The sequence below is a fragment of the Arabidopsis lyrata genome (genome assembly GCF_000004255.2).
Source record: "Arabidopsis lyrata subsp. lyrata unplaced genomic scaffold ARALYscaffold_7, whole genome shotgun sequence".
Lineage (NCBI taxonomy): Eukaryota > Viridiplantae > Streptophyta > Magnoliopsida > Brassicales > Brassicaceae > Arabidopsis > Arabidopsis lyrata.
Window position 1 is genome coordinate 12,681,362 of NW_003302549.1, and position 19,233 is coordinate 12,700,594.

General features: G+C 35.0%; 5 protein-coding genes across 5 annotated transcripts; 2 read left to right on the forward strand and 3 right to left on the reverse strand.

Annotated features, from left to right (window-relative positions):
- Positions 1-4,835: 4,835 nt before the first annotated feature.
- Positions 4,836-5,803, forward strand: LOC9304259 (pectinesterase inhibitor). Its single transcript, XM_002868141.2, has 2 exons — positions 4,836-5,130; positions 5,423-5,803. Exons 1-2 carry the CDS (start codon positions 4,913-4,915, stop codon positions 5,718-5,720), a joined length of 516 nt encoding a protein of 171 aa, XP_002868187.1. The 5' UTR covers positions 4,836-4,912; the 3' UTR covers positions 5,721-5,803.
- A 1,211-nt stretch (positions 5,804-7,014) lies between these two features.
- LOC9304260 (protein SRC2 homolog) lies at positions 7,015-8,736 on the forward strand. The gene has a single exon (XM_021019495.1). The coding sequence runs from the start codon at positions 7,176-7,178 to the stop codon at positions 8,469-8,471; it is 1,296 nt and encodes a 431-aa protein (XP_020875154.1). The 5' UTR covers positions 7,015-7,175; the 3' UTR covers positions 8,472-8,736.
- Positions 8,737-13,586: 4,850 nt separating this feature from the next.
- On the reverse strand, positions 13,587-14,575 carry LOC110226947 (defensin-like protein 242). Its single transcript, XM_021019950.1, is given in 3 exon segments — positions 13,587-14,260; positions 14,263-14,399; positions 14,511-14,575. Coding segments are annotated over 3 exon segments (291 nt in total). The 3' UTR covers positions 13,587-14,171.
- A 490-nt stretch (positions 14,576-15,065) lies between these two features.
- On the reverse strand, positions 15,066-16,031 carry LOC9304262 (defensin-like protein 242). Its single transcript, XM_002870165.2, has 2 exons — positions 15,832-16,031; positions 15,066-15,710 (listed from the first exon to the last, which is right to left on the reverse strand). The coding sequence occupies exons 1-2, from the start codon at positions 15,899-15,901 to the stop codon at positions 15,457-15,459; spliced, it is 324 nt and encodes a 107-aa protein (XP_002870211.1). The 5' UTR covers positions 15,902-16,031; the 3' UTR covers positions 15,066-15,456.
- A 685-nt stretch (positions 16,032-16,716) lies between these two features.
- LOC9306283 (putative defensin-like protein 244) lies at positions 16,717-17,654 on the reverse strand. The gene is made up of 2 exons (XM_002870166.2): positions 17,236-17,654; positions 16,717-17,095 (listed from the first exon to the last, which is right to left on the reverse strand). Exons 1-2 carry the CDS (start codon positions 17,303-17,305, stop codon positions 16,905-16,907), a joined length of 261 nt encoding a protein of 86 aa, XP_002870212.1. The 5' UTR covers positions 17,306-17,654; the 3' UTR covers positions 16,717-16,904.
- Positions 17,655-19,233: the final 1,579 nt, after the last annotated feature.

A 19,233-nucleotide genomic window follows, 5' to 3' on the forward strand; every position in this document is an offset into this window, starting at 1 on the left:
AGGGTGCTTTAGCATTGCGTTTAGGTCTAACAGGGTCCAAAGATGGTAAATCAGCAAGATCAACAGTAGGTGATGATATTCCGGTGTTAGAGTGTGAATTATGAGATGATGATGATGAATGAGTCGATGATGAAGATGATGTATGTACAGGTGAATTTAATGATGATGCTGGAGAAGTATGAGATGATGATGGGGCATTTTGAATAGGTGATGATGATGTTGATGGAGGATATGACTGTGGTATAGTATGAAAATATGATGATGCAGGACAATCAGCAACAGGCAATGGTAGAATAGTATGAGGAAAAATATCATGTTGTAAATCTTGTAAATCAACAAAAGGAAAAATATTTTCATGAAACACAACATTTCTGGAAATGTAAACTTGATTAGTATCTAAGTCTAAAACCTTAAAACCTTTTACACCAGATGGATAACCTAAGAAAACAGAGGGTTTTGCTCTAGGAGAAAACTTTGTGCGATGTTTAGGTAATGTAGAAACATAACATAAAGAACCAAAAACTCGAAGCATAGAATATTCAGGAACTTTATTCATTAGCTTTTCATAAGGAGATTTGTTATCAAGTAAAGGAGATGGGGTTCTATTAATAAGAAAAACTGCAGTCTGAATACATTCACCCCAATAAGCAACAGGAACATGCGATTGAAACATTAAAGATCTTGCAACATTCAGTAAATGCTGATGTTTGCGTTCTACAACAGAGTTCTGTTGCGGTGTATCTACACAAGAGAAGTAATGAACCATGCCTCTAGATTTGATTAAAGAAGTAAATGACAATTCCGGAGCATTATCTGATCTAATGGCTTTAACATGCTTACCAAATTGTGTTTCTATCAATTTTAAAAATTCTGGAAAAACAGTAAGAACAGAACTTTTCATTTTCAAAAGATATATCCATGTTACTCTTGTGCAATCATCAACAATAGTCAAGAAATATCTATATCCTTCATTAGTTTCATGAGAAAAGGGACCCCAAACATCAAGGTGAATCAAATCAAAAGGTTCTAATGCAAGATTATTATTAAACTCAAATGGTAATCGTTTTTGTTTTGCCAAAGGACAAACATTACAATGAAATGATGAATGTAAAGAACTCTTAGAAATAGAAAGCTTTTCTGAAAGATTTTGAAGTTTTGCTGCAGAAGGATGTCCTAGGCGTTGATGCCAGAGATTTCCATCAGCAGTGATAGATGCAACGAAATGATCAGAGACAATAGATGCATGTAAATCAGCTTGAGTCAGGACATAAAGATTCTGAAGTATACTACACTTTCCAAGCATCAAGCCCTGAGTAAGGTCCTGAATGACACAAGAATCAGAGTAAAAATGAGCAGAACATGAACTTGTTTTCACTAATGAGCTAACACTAATCAAGTTAAAATTGAATGATGGTATATGCAAAACATTATAGAGAATCAATGCAGATGTAAGATGAATGGTGCCAGTGTGTGCAATAGGTACTCTAACACCATTTGGTAATGATACTGTCTGATCAATTGCGGGTTTAAAATCTTTGAACAATGTTAGATCAGAACACACGTGACTGGTTGCACCACTATCTATAATCCAAGCACCAGCAGGAATAAAAGAGTGTAGAGAAGAAAGACAATGGTTTTGAAAGGTTAAAATTTTGTTTTGGAATTGTAAATTGGTTGATGGAAATGGAATTGTACCTGAATCAGATTCACAAGCCATAACACCATTTTCTGTTATAGTAGCCAAATTCGAAGTTGACTGTTCTGGAACATGAAGAGACTGAAGTTGTGCCACTATCTGTTGCACCTGATCCGATGTCAAAGAACTCAAATCAATATTGTTGTAAGTAACCTGAGCTGTTGTGGGAGGAGCTTCAATCATGACATTAGCAATAGCATTATCCTTTTGAGGAAAAGATGGCCTCCATTGTTGAGCATTGACTTGGAATGGCCTCTGCATTTGCTGAAAGTTTCCTTTAGGCTGAAACTGTTGAGTATTGACCTGTTTAGCTGGATAAGTATTGTACTGTTGAGCTGAGTATTGTTGTGGTCTCTGGCCATATAGCTGAGTAGCCTGAGACTTAAAACCAGGGATATAACCAGGAGGATAGCCGTGTATCTTATAACACTTGTTAACCATATGTCCTGTCATCCCACAGTGAGTGCAAACAACCTTCGGTTTACCTTTATAATTGGCATAAGCAATCATTTGATCCAACTCTGATGATCCTGAAGTCTGGAAAACAACATTACCAGCTTGACTTACAGGATTGATAGATTTCTGTCTTTCATCTTGAACTACTATGTTGAAAGCTGCTTCTAGAGATGGCATTGGCTTCTGCATCAAGATATGACGCCTGGTAGGTTCATAAGCTTCATTCAATCCCATTAGAAATTTAGTCACACGACTCCTTTGTTGCAATTTTTCCCATAATTGTGCAGCATTACACTCACAATGTCCACATGTACACACTGGTAGCTCAACATAATTCTTATAGTTCTCCCACAAAGTAATCAACTCAGTATAGTATGCATTAACATCACGAGATCCTTGCTGTATTGTGCATAACTTTTGTTCAATTTCATAGATCCTTGTAGCATCATCCTGATTAAATCTAGCCATCAAACTCTTCCAAATTCCTTCAGCAGTCGATATAAACAAAAGACTCTGACTAATATTCTTGGCTACAGAATTGATTAACCAAGTCGCTACAAGATCATTACATCTAGACCACGCACCAGCGTTAGGATCATTATCAGAAGGTTTCGGAATCGTACCGTCCACAAAACCAAGCTTATTTCGCACATTGAGTGCCATACGCACAGATCGGCGCCAAGAATGAAAATCTACACCACCGGTGAGACGATCGGAGACTAATTGCAGTCCGGCATGATCACTCTTATGAAGATAGTAAGGATTATCACCTTGTTCATTAGAAAAACGAATCGGAGCAGAAACATCCGGAGGATTTGAAGAAAAACTATGCGATCCCATATCCAATGTGGAAATCGGGAAGATTCAAAGAAATTGTGATGAAAACGAAACAAGAATCAATCACAATCGAGGTCAATCAAAGAGAAACAAAAAGAATCAGAAGAAGAAATGAAACAGAAACAAGATAATCGCAAATCGCAAGAAGAATGTTGACGATGAATAGATCCAGAGAAGAAACGCTCATTTTCACGGAAGATAAAGAATGCTCTGATACCATATCACAAACCAAGAATTGAGCTTGAAGAAGAAGAAGAAGATTCTGTTTTATTCATCGTAAAATGTCAATGTACAAGTATAGCTGTATTTATACAAGTATCTCACTGTAACTAACTAATTAACTCAGGTAAATTAAACTTAACCATCTGTTAACTATCATGTAGTCAACGTCAGCTCTGTTTAGTCAACTCTATAACTCTGATAAGAAACCTCTGCATTTTACATCATTCACAATCCAACAATAAGTATCCTCCAGAGTAGAGTTACTAGGTAATCTGATTGTTGTCAAATGACTGTTAAGAGCCATAGCCTGTTCTGACCTCGGACTCGCCAGAATCCAACCTTGTTGGTTACAAGCATCAGCCACTTTGGCATTTAGTGGGATACGGCTACTTCTCGGTCCCTCTTCTCCCAATACCTTAATTAATGGACCAAGAGGAGTACAACTATCAAACCAAAAGCTAGCAATTTTTCCATTTCCCACACTGCATTTTACAAACCTTTCCGCTAGTGGTCTTAGCTTTAATAAGGTTTTCCAAGTCCAAGAATCATTCACATGATCATTTAGGGTCCAAAAACTTGAATTGCTGAGATGGTGATGCTTATGCCAAGCAACCCACAAGGACCCACTCTTTGAGAATAAGAGCCAGATGAGACGCAAACAAAGGGTAGTATTCCATAGCATCTCAACCCCAACCCACCTTCTTTTTTCGGTAATTAAGCAGACGGTGGACCAAGCAACTTTTGCCAAACATTTGCCATCAATAGTACCAGACGAAAGGAATCTAGAACATAGTGATTCAATCTTTTTAATACAACCACGAGGAAGAATAAAGGTTGTGATCCAAAAATTTACCCTTCCCGCAATGACCGAAGAGATCAGTTGAAGTCTTCCCACAAAAGAAAGGAAACGGACAGCCCACAATCTGAACCTTCCCGTTATCTTATCTAAAAGAGGCGCATACTCAGAGATTTTTAGCTTTCGTTACATCAGTGGCAGCCGTAGAGCAACCTTAATGGTAGGCTCTTAATTTTGTCTCTTAACTATTATTATGAATTGTTTTATTGAAAAAAATTATAGCTAAAAGCTTTTGTAATGGTTTGAAGCTCTTAAACCTTCTTTTATCTCTTAGCTAAGGAACTCTTCTAAACTATTCACATATTATTTTGATTATATTATACCTAAGATTTATAGTAAGAGACTTGCAATAAGGATGGTCTTAGATATCTTATAGGTAGGGAGCCAATGGGGAAGCCGTAACTATTAATGGCATTGGAATCAATCTGGTTCAACTCCGCATGAAATAACTGAGTCTTGTCCTGTGAACCTTAAAAATTAATTAAAGCCCATATCCACTTTGCTTGAATGTAGGTTAGACAAAACTTTAAGATGTAGCTACAAGTCTCTTATGGCAGAGATCAATATTAATGGGAACATATAATATACCCAAGAGGAGCAAAATAATATTAGCAGCTTACATTAATTTTGTGTTGAATAAAATGAAAATTTTCACTATGAATAGCAAAAAAGAGGTTACAATCGAACTACCAACTTCATAAAACCTCATTAATGAGATACTGACTCGTGAGCCAAGCAAATCTCATGGTTCTTAGTTTAAATAAGTTAGAAACACCTCCTGATCAAAGCATCACAACCACAAAATATCAAACACAAAAACCTATTATCAAAAGAACTAGAGAGAAATGACTAATCCCATGATCAAGGTTATGCTATTGTTGTTTCTTGTGTTGTCGATTCGAGCAGACGAAGAGCTGATGAAGAAAGAGTGTAGTCAGACAGGAAACCAAAACTTATGCCTCTTTTGTCTTGAATCTGACCCAACCTCCCACCAAACCGACCTTGCTGGATTCGTCAACATCACTATAAACTGTCTCGAAGCTCAACTTGATATTCTTATCAAGTAAGTTTCATTAAACCATCAATCATTATTGTACAAATAACATTTCAACGAATTTTCACAAAATTAATATTACAACGTCTTTGTAAACTAACATGCTTTCTCTTCAAACATTATTTGTCTACCAAATTTGACTTCCGCGGTAAAGTTCTTTTTTGGTTTAATGTGAATTTTACTACGGTAAACTTACTTTTACAAAAAAAAGAAGAGCGTTTTCCAAGTGGAAAATATATATACATTTTTGCGGTTTATATTATAGTAACGACTATTATATTGATTTATTTTTTGGTTGTAGCGACGTCACGAGTCTGTCGACGAAAGGAGTGGGTGAAGCAATCGAGAATGTTCTGGAAGATTGCAACGGAGACTTTTCGATTGCAAAAATAGAACTTTACTTAGCCAAAGGCAATTTGGTAATCCGTAATTACGAGAATGCCTCCGGATTGGTGAACACTTCGGTTAGCAATCTTCAGACTTGCAGAGGAAATCTCCAAAAAATCAAGTTCAACGAGTCATCTCATGTTTATGACGATATCGATATCTATGTCGATCTCTCCCCTGTTGCTAAGACGTTGATCGACCGTCTCCATTGATATATATGTCGATCTGATTATCAGAAAAATATTTATGTCGATCGTTTGCTACCACCTAATTAAATAAAATAAAATTCCATTATGTGTGATGTGTGATTTAATGTAATTGCATTCATCCACCATTTACTAAGCACTGAAGCACATGTGTAGAAAGTTCATGTTTCAAAGTATATTTAGGGTATATATATGCATGCATAAAAGTATATATTACATACGAAAGAAGAACTATTCCTACAAAAAAAAAAAAGTATATAACGGAAGTTATCTTTTCGAATATTCAATTATGTTTTGTTTATATAATACTATTATAATACCAAATTTTACATATTAATTATGAGACTTTATTTTAATAGTATATTTCTTTTTGTTTTTGTGGAACTTGTCTTGTGACTTATGTTCTGTTTGATAGTGGGAAACCACTCGGTCATAGACAATTGGTACTATATGTTTTCTTTTCACGTCTTGGATTGGATTTGATAGACAATAGGTATCCATGTCCTAGATATCTATGTATAATGTCTAGCGTTGGAACTTCACAGTCGATTTCGAACTTCGTAGTGTTTTTATTTCTTTTTACGTAAGAAATGTTGTCTTTTTGGAGCGTCACTTTTTTCATGTAGCATAAACATTTTGGTGTCTGATTTGTCTTTAATGTTGTTCCATTTTTTTTTTGTGGCTATGTGCCCTTTCACACTACCTAGGGGAGACAAAGTATATTGAATCGTGTGCAAGCTGTTTTCGATTTATAAAATCGATCGATTGCTTATTACGTGAGCACCATGAACCATAAGTGTTATCACATCAAATTTTTGTAACTAGTATCACTAAATCCTTTTGACCAACAAAAGTTAGAAAACAAAAAATATCACCGTACGTTTGAGCATTGACCAGCGTAAAATCGATATTATTTGGTCCGTACATATATAATCCGTTTTGACCAAGTTGTTTTTACGTCATCATTAGTTTTATTTTATTGCTTTTTCCTTCTTTCCATCTTTTTTTGACGTAAGTCTCCATGTTACTTTTCACAAACTATTAAATATGTTACTTGAAATAAATAAAAAACACGACAACATGAGAACTCGGTTAACTTGGATCTCATAGATCATAAACTATACCTGCATATGAAAGGCATAATACTAGTATAACTTCGAAGATTCTATTGAGTAAATGATGTTTATTTACAAGTTGAACCAAACAAACTCTAATTTTTCTATATGGATTATATAAGTATTTGATAAGAGTTTGAATTTGAACCAAAAAAATAGGATATATATTCTATGACATGGTCAATTATATTTGATGTACATAAACTAAGGATGACTCACGAAATGACATCCATTTTATTTTTCAATAATTTTGTCACATAAGAAGATGTCCACACATAAATTGTATATAAATATCTTGGTATATTTGAAAATTGCGAAGATATAACAAAACAATACTCTCTTGAAAATGTCTTCACCACAGTTGCAAAGCGCCATGGAGAACCCAACTCTTGAGCTCAAAATTGTATCAGCCAGTGAAGTCAACCATATCGATGCCACGGACAAAATGGACGTATACGCGGTCGTTTCAATCAACGGAGACACAACTCAACAGAAACAAGCGGCCAAAACTCCCATTGATTACGACGGTGGTTCCAATCCAACGTGGAATCACACCGTTAAGTTCTCCGTCAACGAGACAGAAGCCAACGAAGGCCTACTTACTATTACGGTCAAGCTATTTAGCTATTGGCTACAAGGTGATAGTGACCTTTATTTGGGAGAAGTCAACATCTCGGTTCAAGAGCTTCTTGCCTCAAATCCGATTCCACCGTTTACTAACGGTAACGTCAACAAAATGAAGTCAATGACTTGCCCTATCAAGGCCACAGAAGAAAGGACCAACGCAAGGCTAAGCCTTTCATACCGGTTTAAACCTGTACCGGTTGAGGAACCTTATCCTCCATCACCGGATAATTCGCCATCGATCGGTAAACCCGTTTACCGAGACTTGGATCCAACAAAATTAGGTCAACCTCTCGTATTTTCCCCTCGGTTTCAATCCACCACGGGGAAACTTATCCTAGAGCTCGTGATCAAATTCGCCAAGAAGATCGAAGATGTCAACGCCTTCTCGTCCATGGACGTATACGCCTCGGTTGCGATTCTTAAAGACAGAAAAGTTAAGAATAGGGTCAATACCCCTGTGGCTTTCTCTGCTTACACAAACCCAACGTGGAATCAGAAGATGAAGTTTTCTCTTGATGAGAAGTCAGCTCAAGAAGGGCGTTTGATGCTTCTCGTGGAATTGATGAGCCACCGGCCTTTTCTTGGTGATAAGGAAATTGGATTTGTCAGACTTCCGATGCAACAGTTATTGGGTTCAAATCCGCCTTATCCGTTGACCAATAGTGGTGATGCTAACGGTATGAAGTTGGAGACACACGCTTTGACGGGTCCTTATGGAAAAAAAGGTGTCGTGAGCTTCACGTATAGGTTTCTTGCAGATCAAGTTACAAGCCCAACACCATCCACACCAGGCCAGCCATATATAATGTATTTACCGGTATCGCCTCAGTCATATGCGTCATCGGATAAGATTCAGGTGACCTCGAGTTACGTGACTGTTCAACCAGGGGCTAATTCTGGGACAAGCAATGGTCTAGTACCAATATATATGCCGCCTACATATCAGTCAAATGGATACCAACAATATTCACCACGGAATCCGAAACCGCGACCGCAGTCGCCACCACAACAGTAGCAGCTTCAACCGCTGCGTCTGCATCCGCTCCCGCAGTAATTACCGGATACACAGTCACTGAGTCACATGGACACCAACAGGCAAAAATCCTTGGGACCTTCCCTTGATTGAGAAGAAGCATGATGTGTCGCACCCGTGCAACATTTAATGCATGCAAAATCAAGATTTCTCAATTGCTATTTATATTTATATGTATTGGATATTTATCATTTTCTATTTTTCCTTCTTAATTTGCAAGAAATAGTTTCTTTTTATTTTGATTTAATTTATTTTGTTGGGGTTTGTGCAAAAAATTCATCCAACTCGTCCATTTTTGCAACTTTACCCTTCATCTCCGAAAAATGCAGATTAAACCTACGATATCTAAAATAATACGCAATATAACCCTTAGACTATCTCCATTGGGAGCATTTAGGTGAGACACTCTCCAATAAAACAGAATAAAAAATTAAAAAAGGAGGAGATAAACTGTTTCTCATTTGAGAAACTCTGAGACACCCATTTTTACAGTTGTCTTTTTTTTTTTTGTCAACAACTTAAATTAAAGCTCAAAAGAGTCATTCTTGGGGAATGTTGTTTACATATGTGATATGAAGCGGTTCGGTACGAACTTGTCGAGCCAATTTATCCGCTTTTACATTTGCGCTACGAGGAATTAAAGATAAAGAAAAGCTTGAAAATTCTTCCCTATCACTCTGAAAGTCCTCCAGATACACTGTAAATGCCGGCCATTCGGTTGGAGACGACACCATCTTCACCAAATCTGAACAGTCTGTAAAGAAAGCTACATCTTGGTTGTCAACACCAATCATACACTTCATCGCCCAAAGAAGAGCTTCGACTTTGGTATGTAGAGGAGATAGACTTCTACGAATGTTGGCAGCTCTCATGGTTGGCATCTCTCCATTTGATGATGTACAATACCATCATGTTCCTGAAAAAGTATCGGTTCCTTTCCATGATCCATCTATGAAACAACGATATCCTGAATAATTAGGCTCCAATGAAATTTCCCTCACTCGGTTTCGATTTTCATTATCTAAAAAACCATGGTTATCAGTATGAAGCTCAGTTTGAGCTAGCTGCCACGATTGCGCCTCTTTCTCCGCTAAACGTAAGACCTCTAATGGATCTTTATCCACATTGTCAAAGATTTTTTCATTCCTTGCTTTCCAAATGTACCAAATTATCCATGGATAAGAAGATGAATCTACCTCTGAAGGTATTCTCCAAAATAGGTGGTCCAAGTTCTCGTAAATAGAAGCCGTAGGAAAAATCCTCGGAACCGAAGGAATTTGAGAAAGAGCCCAAATTTGTCTCGCTGGATGGCATTTAAAAAGTGTATGGTTAACTGTTTCCTCTATAACGCTACAAGTAATACATTCGGTATCACAATTTATACCTCTCTTTCGCAGATTCTCCGTAACCGGTACACAACCTGATAAAATTTGCCACAAAAAATGTCGTAGCTTTGGTGGACATTGCACCTTCCAAGCATATGCTTTTAGAGGTTTTATATCTGGGCCAAAAAATTTTGAACTGGCATCCAAGTCCTCTATCCGGGCCGTATGGTAACCAGATTTAACCGTATATTTTCCAGATTTAGTGTAATGCCAACCAAGGGTATCCTCTTTAGTTGACGCACCCAAAGGCAAGGCACTAATCAGCGCGACATCTTCTGGATCAAAGAGCTCCCTCAAGAGATCCATGTTCCAAAAATTTGACCGGCTGTCGACAAGGCTATTAACTTTCAAAGATGGGTCAATAATTGAACCATTACTTTTTGCTGGTCTCGGGAATTGAGCTGGTATCCATGAATCCTCCCAAACTGAGATGGACGCCCCAGAACCAACTCTTTTAATAAGTCCTTTAATAACCAGAGATCTAGCTGACAATATACTTCTCCAACCATAAGAAGGAGAGTATGATTTTATATTATCCAATGGACTGGATTTCCGAAAATACCGTCATTTAAAAACCTTTGCAAAAAGTCAATCAAGAACCGTAATCAAACGCCATAATTGTTTTGCTAGTAACGCCGAATTAAAATCATCTACATTCCGAAATCCTACACCACCTTCCGATTTGCTATTACATAGCTTATTCCAAGCCATCCAGTGCATTCCTCTCGACTCGCCGTTAGAACTCCACCAAAACTTAGCAACCGCACTTGTAAGTTTAGAAGTAATTGTTTTTGGTAACCTAAAGCAAGACATAACATATGTTGGTAGTGCCGCAGCTACCGATTTAATCATAACTTCTTTCCCACCTTACCGGTTTAAATAAACAATTAAATAATAAACTAATAAAATAATAAAAAAATTAATATTATTTTATTTGTGGACACTCAATAGAGTTTTTGATTGATGGAAGTTCTCTTATACATATATTGTAAACGTTTTTTCTGTCACATACATTAGTTTTTTTAAATTCTAAAAGTATAGTTGAACTTTTCATCGCAAGGGTTTCGATTTGACATATTAGTTGTCAAAATTTTACAAACTTGACGGTAGTGAATAAAGGTTACATTGCGTATTATTTTTTACTTCGTAAAATTAATCTACATTTTTCGGAGATAAAAGATAAAGTTGCAAAAATGGGCGAGTTTAAAGTTTTTTTGCACAAAACACTTATTTTGCTCCTTTTTTTTTTAATTAGTTTGAAAATAATATTAAGTTTTAATTTCTACTTCTTCATTTCAAATTTGCCTTTAATCATCACTCCTTTTCATATATATAACATTTTTTTTCGCTTTCACAATTTAAGTATTTTATTATTGGCCCTTCGCCCCTGGATTGGGTTCCAATCAGGTTATCTTAATATACTATGAAAGTATGTTTGACAACTAAAAAGCAAGTATAATATCATTTCTCACTTTTTCTTTCTAATATTGAATCACTTTCTTGTTATTTCTCTTTCTTTTGTTGTGTGGAACTCGTCTTATGTGTGCTAGTGGGAAACCACTCGAAAAAGACATCTTAATTCTCTTGGGAAATAGTCCTTTCATATATATTTTCTTTTTGGGTAAATCATTAGTTAATTTAAGGAGTTCATAAAGTGGACTTTCAATTTCCAGCTATGTGCTTGATGTTATAAGTGGACTTTAATTAGGGTATATTCCATGAACCATTGATTTCTTAAGAGGTTGTTTCATTTCAATTCATTAACGAGGTATACTCTAATTTAAATTCAGTCTAATAATTCGTAAAAACTACTGTGATAGCTTTGTATATTGTTGTAAACATCAAAGATGTCCACGCATTTCTAGATAAATATCTTTATCAAAGTTCCACAATAGCCAAGCTTGCCCAAGACAAGACTCTCCCGGGAAATGTCTCCCCCTCGAGAGAAGAATTCAACCCTCGAGCTCAAAATCATTTCAGCTAATGACGTAGGCCATATCAATGTCGTGGATAAGACGGAGATATACGCAGTCGTTTCAAACACCGGTGACAACATTCAAAAGAGACAAGGGGCCAAAACACCCATTGACTTCTACGGTGGTTCCAATCCGACGTGGAATCACACCATTAAGTTCTCCATCAAAGAAGAAGCAGCCCTATTGACCCTCAAGGTCAAGTTATTTAGCTATTGGCTTGATGGAGAGGATGACCTTTATTTAGGAGAAGTCAACGTTTCGGTTCAGGAGCTTCTTGCTTCAAATCCGCTTCTACCGATAACTAATGGTAGTGACTCTAAACTCGAGTTGGTGACTTACCCTGTGAAAATCATGGAGAGAACTAACGGAATGCTTAGCTTCTCATACCGGCTTAAAACGGCAGTACCGGTTGATGATATGTATCCTACGGCCCCGGATTCTTCGCTATCGTATGGTCAACCCCTTTATCCAAACCCAGCGAGTTCAGGTCAGCCCGTCTTGCATTCCCCTCAAATTCAAACCACAATGACTAAACTGACCCTAGTGCTCATGATCAAATCCGCTAAAGATATAAATAAGGTCAACATGATCGGCAACGAGATGAGCGTATACGCTTCGGTTATGATTGGTGGAACCCTATCAGCAACATTTAGTGATAAAACCAAGACTCCTATCGCCTATTGCGCCTATAGAAACCCGAGATGGGACCACCTAGTTACGTTTTCTCTTGACGAAAAGTTAGTTCGACAGGGTCTTTTGACTCTTATTGTGAGATTGTTCGGAGTTCGAACGTTTCTTGAAGATAAGGATATTGGTGAAGTCAAAGTCCCGATTCAGGAACTCTTTGAATCAAATCCACCATCACTTAATTCAACTACAGGTGGTGGTGATGATGATAATAGTATGAGTTTGGTGACGCGGGGTGTAAGTGTGCCGGGTTCATATAGAGAGAAAGGAACACTAAGCTTCACTTATAGGTTTCTTGCGGAGCAAGTTCCCCAGCCGTTTATTAGGTCTCCGATTCATGGAACCTCAGGTTACGCGATTGTTCAGCCAGGAGCAAATGCTGGGCCGAGTAACGGTCAACTGCCAATTTATATGCAGCAACAGAATCACCAGTCACATGGATACAAAAATTACACACCACCACAGCTGAAATTGCAATCACAGAAATCGCAGTCTCAACTCCAACCTCTCCAGCAGCCACTAATGCATACACAATCGCAATCACAATCACATGAATCACAGCAATACCAACAATATTCTCCACCAGCGCCACAACAACTTCCACCAACACAATCAGAGTCACATACACAAAGTTCACGACCAACAATGAAGTCGCAAGAAGGGAGTATTGCAGCCCTAGGATTAGGGGCAGCGATTATGGGACGAGTAATAGGTGGAGCTTTAAATGGGTGAGATGATGTCCGATGAAGTAAACATGTATAATGTTGAGGCCTGATCGGCATAATTTATTTCCATTGGGTTTAACTACTTTTAATTTCATTACTGTGTGGTGGCATTCGGTTTGGCTTGTGAATTCTTTTGTTTCCTTCACTTGTTTGCTTCCATGGGAAAATTGATAATAATATGTAATGCTCCATGAGTGAGTCTATGTATTTCACTGACTTGTACATCTAACATTTCTCAGCTCTAAATATGAAATAGGGATCTAGTGAGCACATTATCTCATAATTCCATACAATCTAAATCTAATAATAAATCATTTGCTCAAATAAACAAACTTGCAAAATGTGTAACTTACAAATTTTAAGGAATCACTGATCAAGAGAAATTAAAGTATTTGAATGCTTGCTACAAGGTTCTACACATTTTAGTCAATTTATGTTTCACCTCTGACAACAAGCTTTTGTTACCTTGTGCACCCAAATCTCAATATTCAGTTTCTGAGGTAAAAACAGAATGTTCACGAGAAATAGTTTCAGAAAAAAACTGCGAATTATTTTTGAGGTAAAACAAAGTGGTTGCGGGAATGATCTCGGAAATAATTAAACATATGTATACAGGCCCGACCCGTCCATAAGGCAGCTAAAGCCTTTGCTTTAGACCACAAATTATAAATTAAAAAAATGAGGCCACATTTCTTAAAAGTCTCAATAGTCCAGTGACAAAACCTTTACTGGAAAAGTAATTTATCTCAGGTTTGAGTCTCTATGGGTGATGTTTTTAATTTTTTTTTTTTTTTCAAATCCAATTATGCTTTAGGCCACATATATTGTAGGACCGGCCCTGTATGTATATGAGATCTACGATATTATTGGAGCCTAAATTTTAAGTAAATAACATCATATTAGTAGGTGTTATTTATTGCAAACAACTGAACATTCACAAAGACGCTGAGGAGTACAATCGCAGTTCTTAGGCCTTTCTCTTGCACTTCGTGCACCAAGAAGTCAAAGAAACAAATGGTTCGTGGACTGCCTCTTTATGAGCATGTTCCATTAAACGCTTGTTTCCAACGACAATACTCTGGTTCCTTCATTGGTGCAACCTTTGGTTCTTCTATTGGTGCAACCTTTGGTTCTTCAGTTTTACATGTTGCAAGCAAATCGACTATTAGTATATGAATCAATACTTTTTTTAACCCAAATTGTATTTTTTGGTGGGCAAATATATGCATCTAATTATATATAATGAATTGTTGTTACCATGTGATCAGAGGGTGAGGGACACAAGAAGCCAAAAAGATTGCAGCGACCTTCATCTTATTTTGTTTCTCTTTTGACTTTTTTTTTTAGTCAACCATACATTAATTAAAAAATAACTTTTTACTTAGTTGTCCAATTAGGAGGAGAAGAGTTTACAAGTTAAGCAGTCCGCCTTAACATTACTTTTTGACAATAGTTTTTTCTTCTTTTGAAGATTGTATGATATGGTTTCAGCTGTAAATTGATTATATATATAGCTATTTTGCAACTTCTTTGCATCTCACATGTTTGGAAACACAATGTAAATATTTGACCAAATTTATATTTTTTTTGTCATTTTAGAGTATATTGAAAAAAAGTCATGGGAATTACTTTGTTTTGGTATACCATTTATTGTTTAAGGGATGTTTAAATTGCTTTTTTTTTTAATAACTCAGGTGATCAGAAATGCTATCTACGCCCAAAAACGTTTGATCATGTGTGAGTAGTCTTATCATTTTTTTTTTTTTTTTTTTAGTCTTATCATCTAGTTTAAAGATTTCAAAAGGATATTTATTTAAATTTATTTACAAATTATTTTTATTATGAATTGTTCTTTCTAGTTATCTATCTTTGATTTTTCTTAATACTTAATTTGAATTACGCTATTTTAACTAATATCTGAAATCGAATTCATCAAGCCACCAAAAGTGGTGTTGAATCGCTGGATCTATTATTAGATAGACAAAACTTCTCTAGCCCAACCAAAAATTGATGTTATTATACTTTTGAGGTAAATCAGAGTGGTTGCCGGAATGATCTCAGAAAACTAAAATATGACCACTTAAAATAATTTAACAGTTGAATATGAGATCTAAGGTATTATTATTGGAGACAAAATTTAATTATAATTGAAAATATGCTGAAAATTAAGTAAATAACAACATATTAGTAGGTGTTAATTATGTATACAACAATCGGTGCAAATAACTGAACATTCACAAAGACGCTTGTTATTGGGCTGAGGAGTACAATTGCAGTTCTTAGGCATCTCACTTGCACTTCGTGCACCCAAGAAATCAAGGAAACAAGTCATGCGTGGACTGCCTCTGTCTGTGCATGATCCATCAAACACTTGTCTCGAACGACAGTACTTTGGTTCCTTCATTGGTGCAAACATTAGTTCTTCTGTTGGTGCAACCGTTGGTTCTTCTGTTAAAATGTCACAAAAACAAATAGACTTAGTAATATGAATCAATACTTTTTTTTAACACACGCAGTACTTTACGGTGGGCAAATATTTGCATCTAATTATGATATAATGTGTTGTTACCATGTGATAAGTGGGTGGGGATAAGAGAGAAAAGGACACAAGAAGCCAAAAAGATTGCCGCAACCTTCATATTTTGTTTCTCTCTTGACTATTCTTTTTTCTTTAAAGATTGTATGTTATAGTTTCAGTTGTAAATTGCTTATATATAGATATTTTTCAATTTCTTTGCATCTCACATCTTTGGAAATACAATGTAAACGTTTGACCAAATTTATATATTTGTCATTTTAGAGAATATTGAAAAAAAAGTCATGGCAATTAATCTGTTTAATGGTATAACATTAATTGTTTTAAAAAATGTAATGCTTAAAGTTAGAAAGGATTTACCAAAGTTGCATAAGCTTTCATCAGCGTATCCTTAAAAACATTAAGATATTAAAGAAACAAAATTAAAGTATATTAGTCATTTACTAGCCTTACACAAACAAATTAGATTTAGCTAGCTAAGAAAAATGACATTAGCTCGGTCAACATTTTTTTGTCAATAACATGCATTATGTAAATTTGAATAAAAATTAGTCAAAAATATTATTTTAGTAACAAACTTAGGCAATTTAGAAATAAAAAACAACAACTTCTTTATGAAAAGAAATAATTTCAAATTTTCATTGACTTAGTTGAATAAAACTCACATTTGTTTAAGTAACATAATAATAGTTCTATGAATGTTATTTTAATAGACCATGTAGTATATCTTAGGACCGAACTTGTTAGTTCAAAGATTTAAGTTTTACTATCATGTATTTTTTTGTCTCCATTAAAATCAAAACACGTTACAACTTATAAATGCAACATACTAGGTAAATCTATTTGCGAAATAAAACGATTCAAGTAAAATTATTATAGGTAAATAAAACATGGATTGGACTTTTCATTGATAAAAAACAACATACCATGCTTATTGACATAGATGATAATTAATAAAAGTTTTTTTTTTGTTGTTTTGTAAACTGAGACTTTATTACTTATTTTAAATGTGGATTACAAAGAGATCTCATTCAAAAAACATTATTGCAGATGGAAAAAAAAAACTCCAAACCCTAATAATAAATCAAGGAATCGAAAAAAATAACTTAATTGCTGCCGCAAATGACAAAACAGTCGCATTGACGATGGTTGTGAGGAAGAGGAGTACATTTGCAATTCTTAGGCATAGCACTTGCACTCTTAGATCCCAACAAATCTAGAAAACATGTGTAGCTTGGACTTCCTCTGTCTGTGCACGATCCATTGAACACGTCCTTTGATGGGCACCACTCCAACTCTGCGTACATATTCAAATAATATAAGTACACTGGTTAATGAGATTGTATCGTACGTGTTTTACATTTTTGAACCGGGATTTGATTGGTTAACGAACTGCTATTGATAAACCGGTTTCATATGAAAATATGAGTATCATACCTTTGGCTAGGTTGGTTGAGAGAAGGGAGAAAAGAAGACATGAAACCAATAAAATCGCAACGGCTTTCATCTTTGCTTTCTTCTTCTTATGTTTTTCTCCTTTCTTCGTGTAATTTAACCAATGTATGTTTCGTAGGCCTTTGATTTTATTTATACAGAGGAGTATTTAATGCATAAATTTAAATTTTGGTATATTTTAGTAATAGTGAATTCCTGAAAATCTGGTGTGTTTTGTTTTATGGTAAAAATTTGGTATGCATATATATACTGTGGACATTTGACATTTCAATCAAATTTCGTAGATACTCTTTTCCATACATGTGTGTGAGTATTTTCATCATTATTCAGTTTCCGAGATTTAAGATCTTCTAAGCTTATAACTACCACTTTACACAAAACATTTTCTGTTAATTTCGTTTTCCCCATCTCCTATTTAAAATTTGCAATAAATGATTAAATGTTTTAAATGATTACATGCTTTAAATGATGAAATGCTTTAAAGGACTCAAACAAACCATAATTTATTGTTCAAAAAGGCATATATTTTCTTTACATCATACTACCATTTATTCTTTTAACACATCATTCTTTGATTTATCTAAATTTGAGTCATGATCAAATGATCTCACCTATGTTTAATTTGTTTGCGATATTTTAAAGTCTTTGTACGTAGTTGACGTTTCATAAGTTTTTCTTGTTATTTATAATTGTTTTTACAAGGTTTGTCGAATATGATTAAACGAACTTGATTAGAATACTGCATGCAACTATGCAAGTAGAGATACTAAGTTTTGAACACAGAATTATTAACTTGGGCTAGATCCCTAATGTGATATTAACTCACATATATTATCTGAATTAGTTCACCGCCCGTTTTCTATACTCTTTCTATCCCATATTAGATGTTTTGGCCAAAAAGGCAAAAATACAAAAATTAAGAAACAATAAATGTTTTTTCATTTATAAAAATTCCACTAATAAGAAAAAATAATATTGTATGATTTAAACAATCAAAAACTATTAAATGAATAAAAATTATACATAGAAACTAGAGAAAATATTATTAAATAGAACAAATGAAAAAGCTTAAAACATCTTATGTACTGAACAGAGAGAGTATTATTTTTGGTACCCAAATTTTCTCTTACAATCATCACAGTTCAGTGATTGGTTAGTGACGTTAGTCTCCGGTCTGTTCAATTTCAAGTCTTCACTGTGACATTCAAGACAGAAAAAAAAAAGCTGTTACAAAACAATGAGGGTTTGAATTGAAACCAATTAAATTCAACTGTATTAGATTAACCAATCGTTGAACTCTGATGCTTGTAGCCGAAACTTCTCGCTCACATGCACGCAACCCTGCTATCAAGAGGGACAAATGATTGTTAGGGTTTAATTGTGATTTCAAAAAAGTAAGGTGAAATTGGAAGAAAATATAAAAGTTTAGTCTATGTTAGAAAAACTATTTAAAGTTCAAACTAATTAAAATTATTTAAAGTGCATTCAAGTGTAATAAATTAAAATAAAATAAAATCAGCAAAAACAAAAATGCAAGATTCAAATCTTAGTTTTCCAAAGTTTCTATATTTCATGATTTTCATCTAATTAATGATATGGATAGTATGCGAATTAGTCTCCATTCCTAAATTGTCATGTTGATAAGGAAAGCTAACAAACATACCAAGGTTAGATGAAAGATAATAAAATATAAGTAAGAGAATTAAATTCGTAGAAGAAAAAGAGAATATGGAAGATCCCTAATTTGTATATTATTCAAAAGGTAATCAATATACCAAATAAATATCCTGCGTCTTGGGACCGATCTGCAGAATCTGCAATCCGAAAATGGAGTTGGTTGCGACTAGCCTTTTTGACATTTGTAAACATAGTTAATGCACTTAACTACAACACAACCATTTAAAAAAAAAAAAAAAAAACAAATTATAATTCTGCATAGAGCTGTTTATCCAATTTTAGACATGCATGGTCTAGCTACAA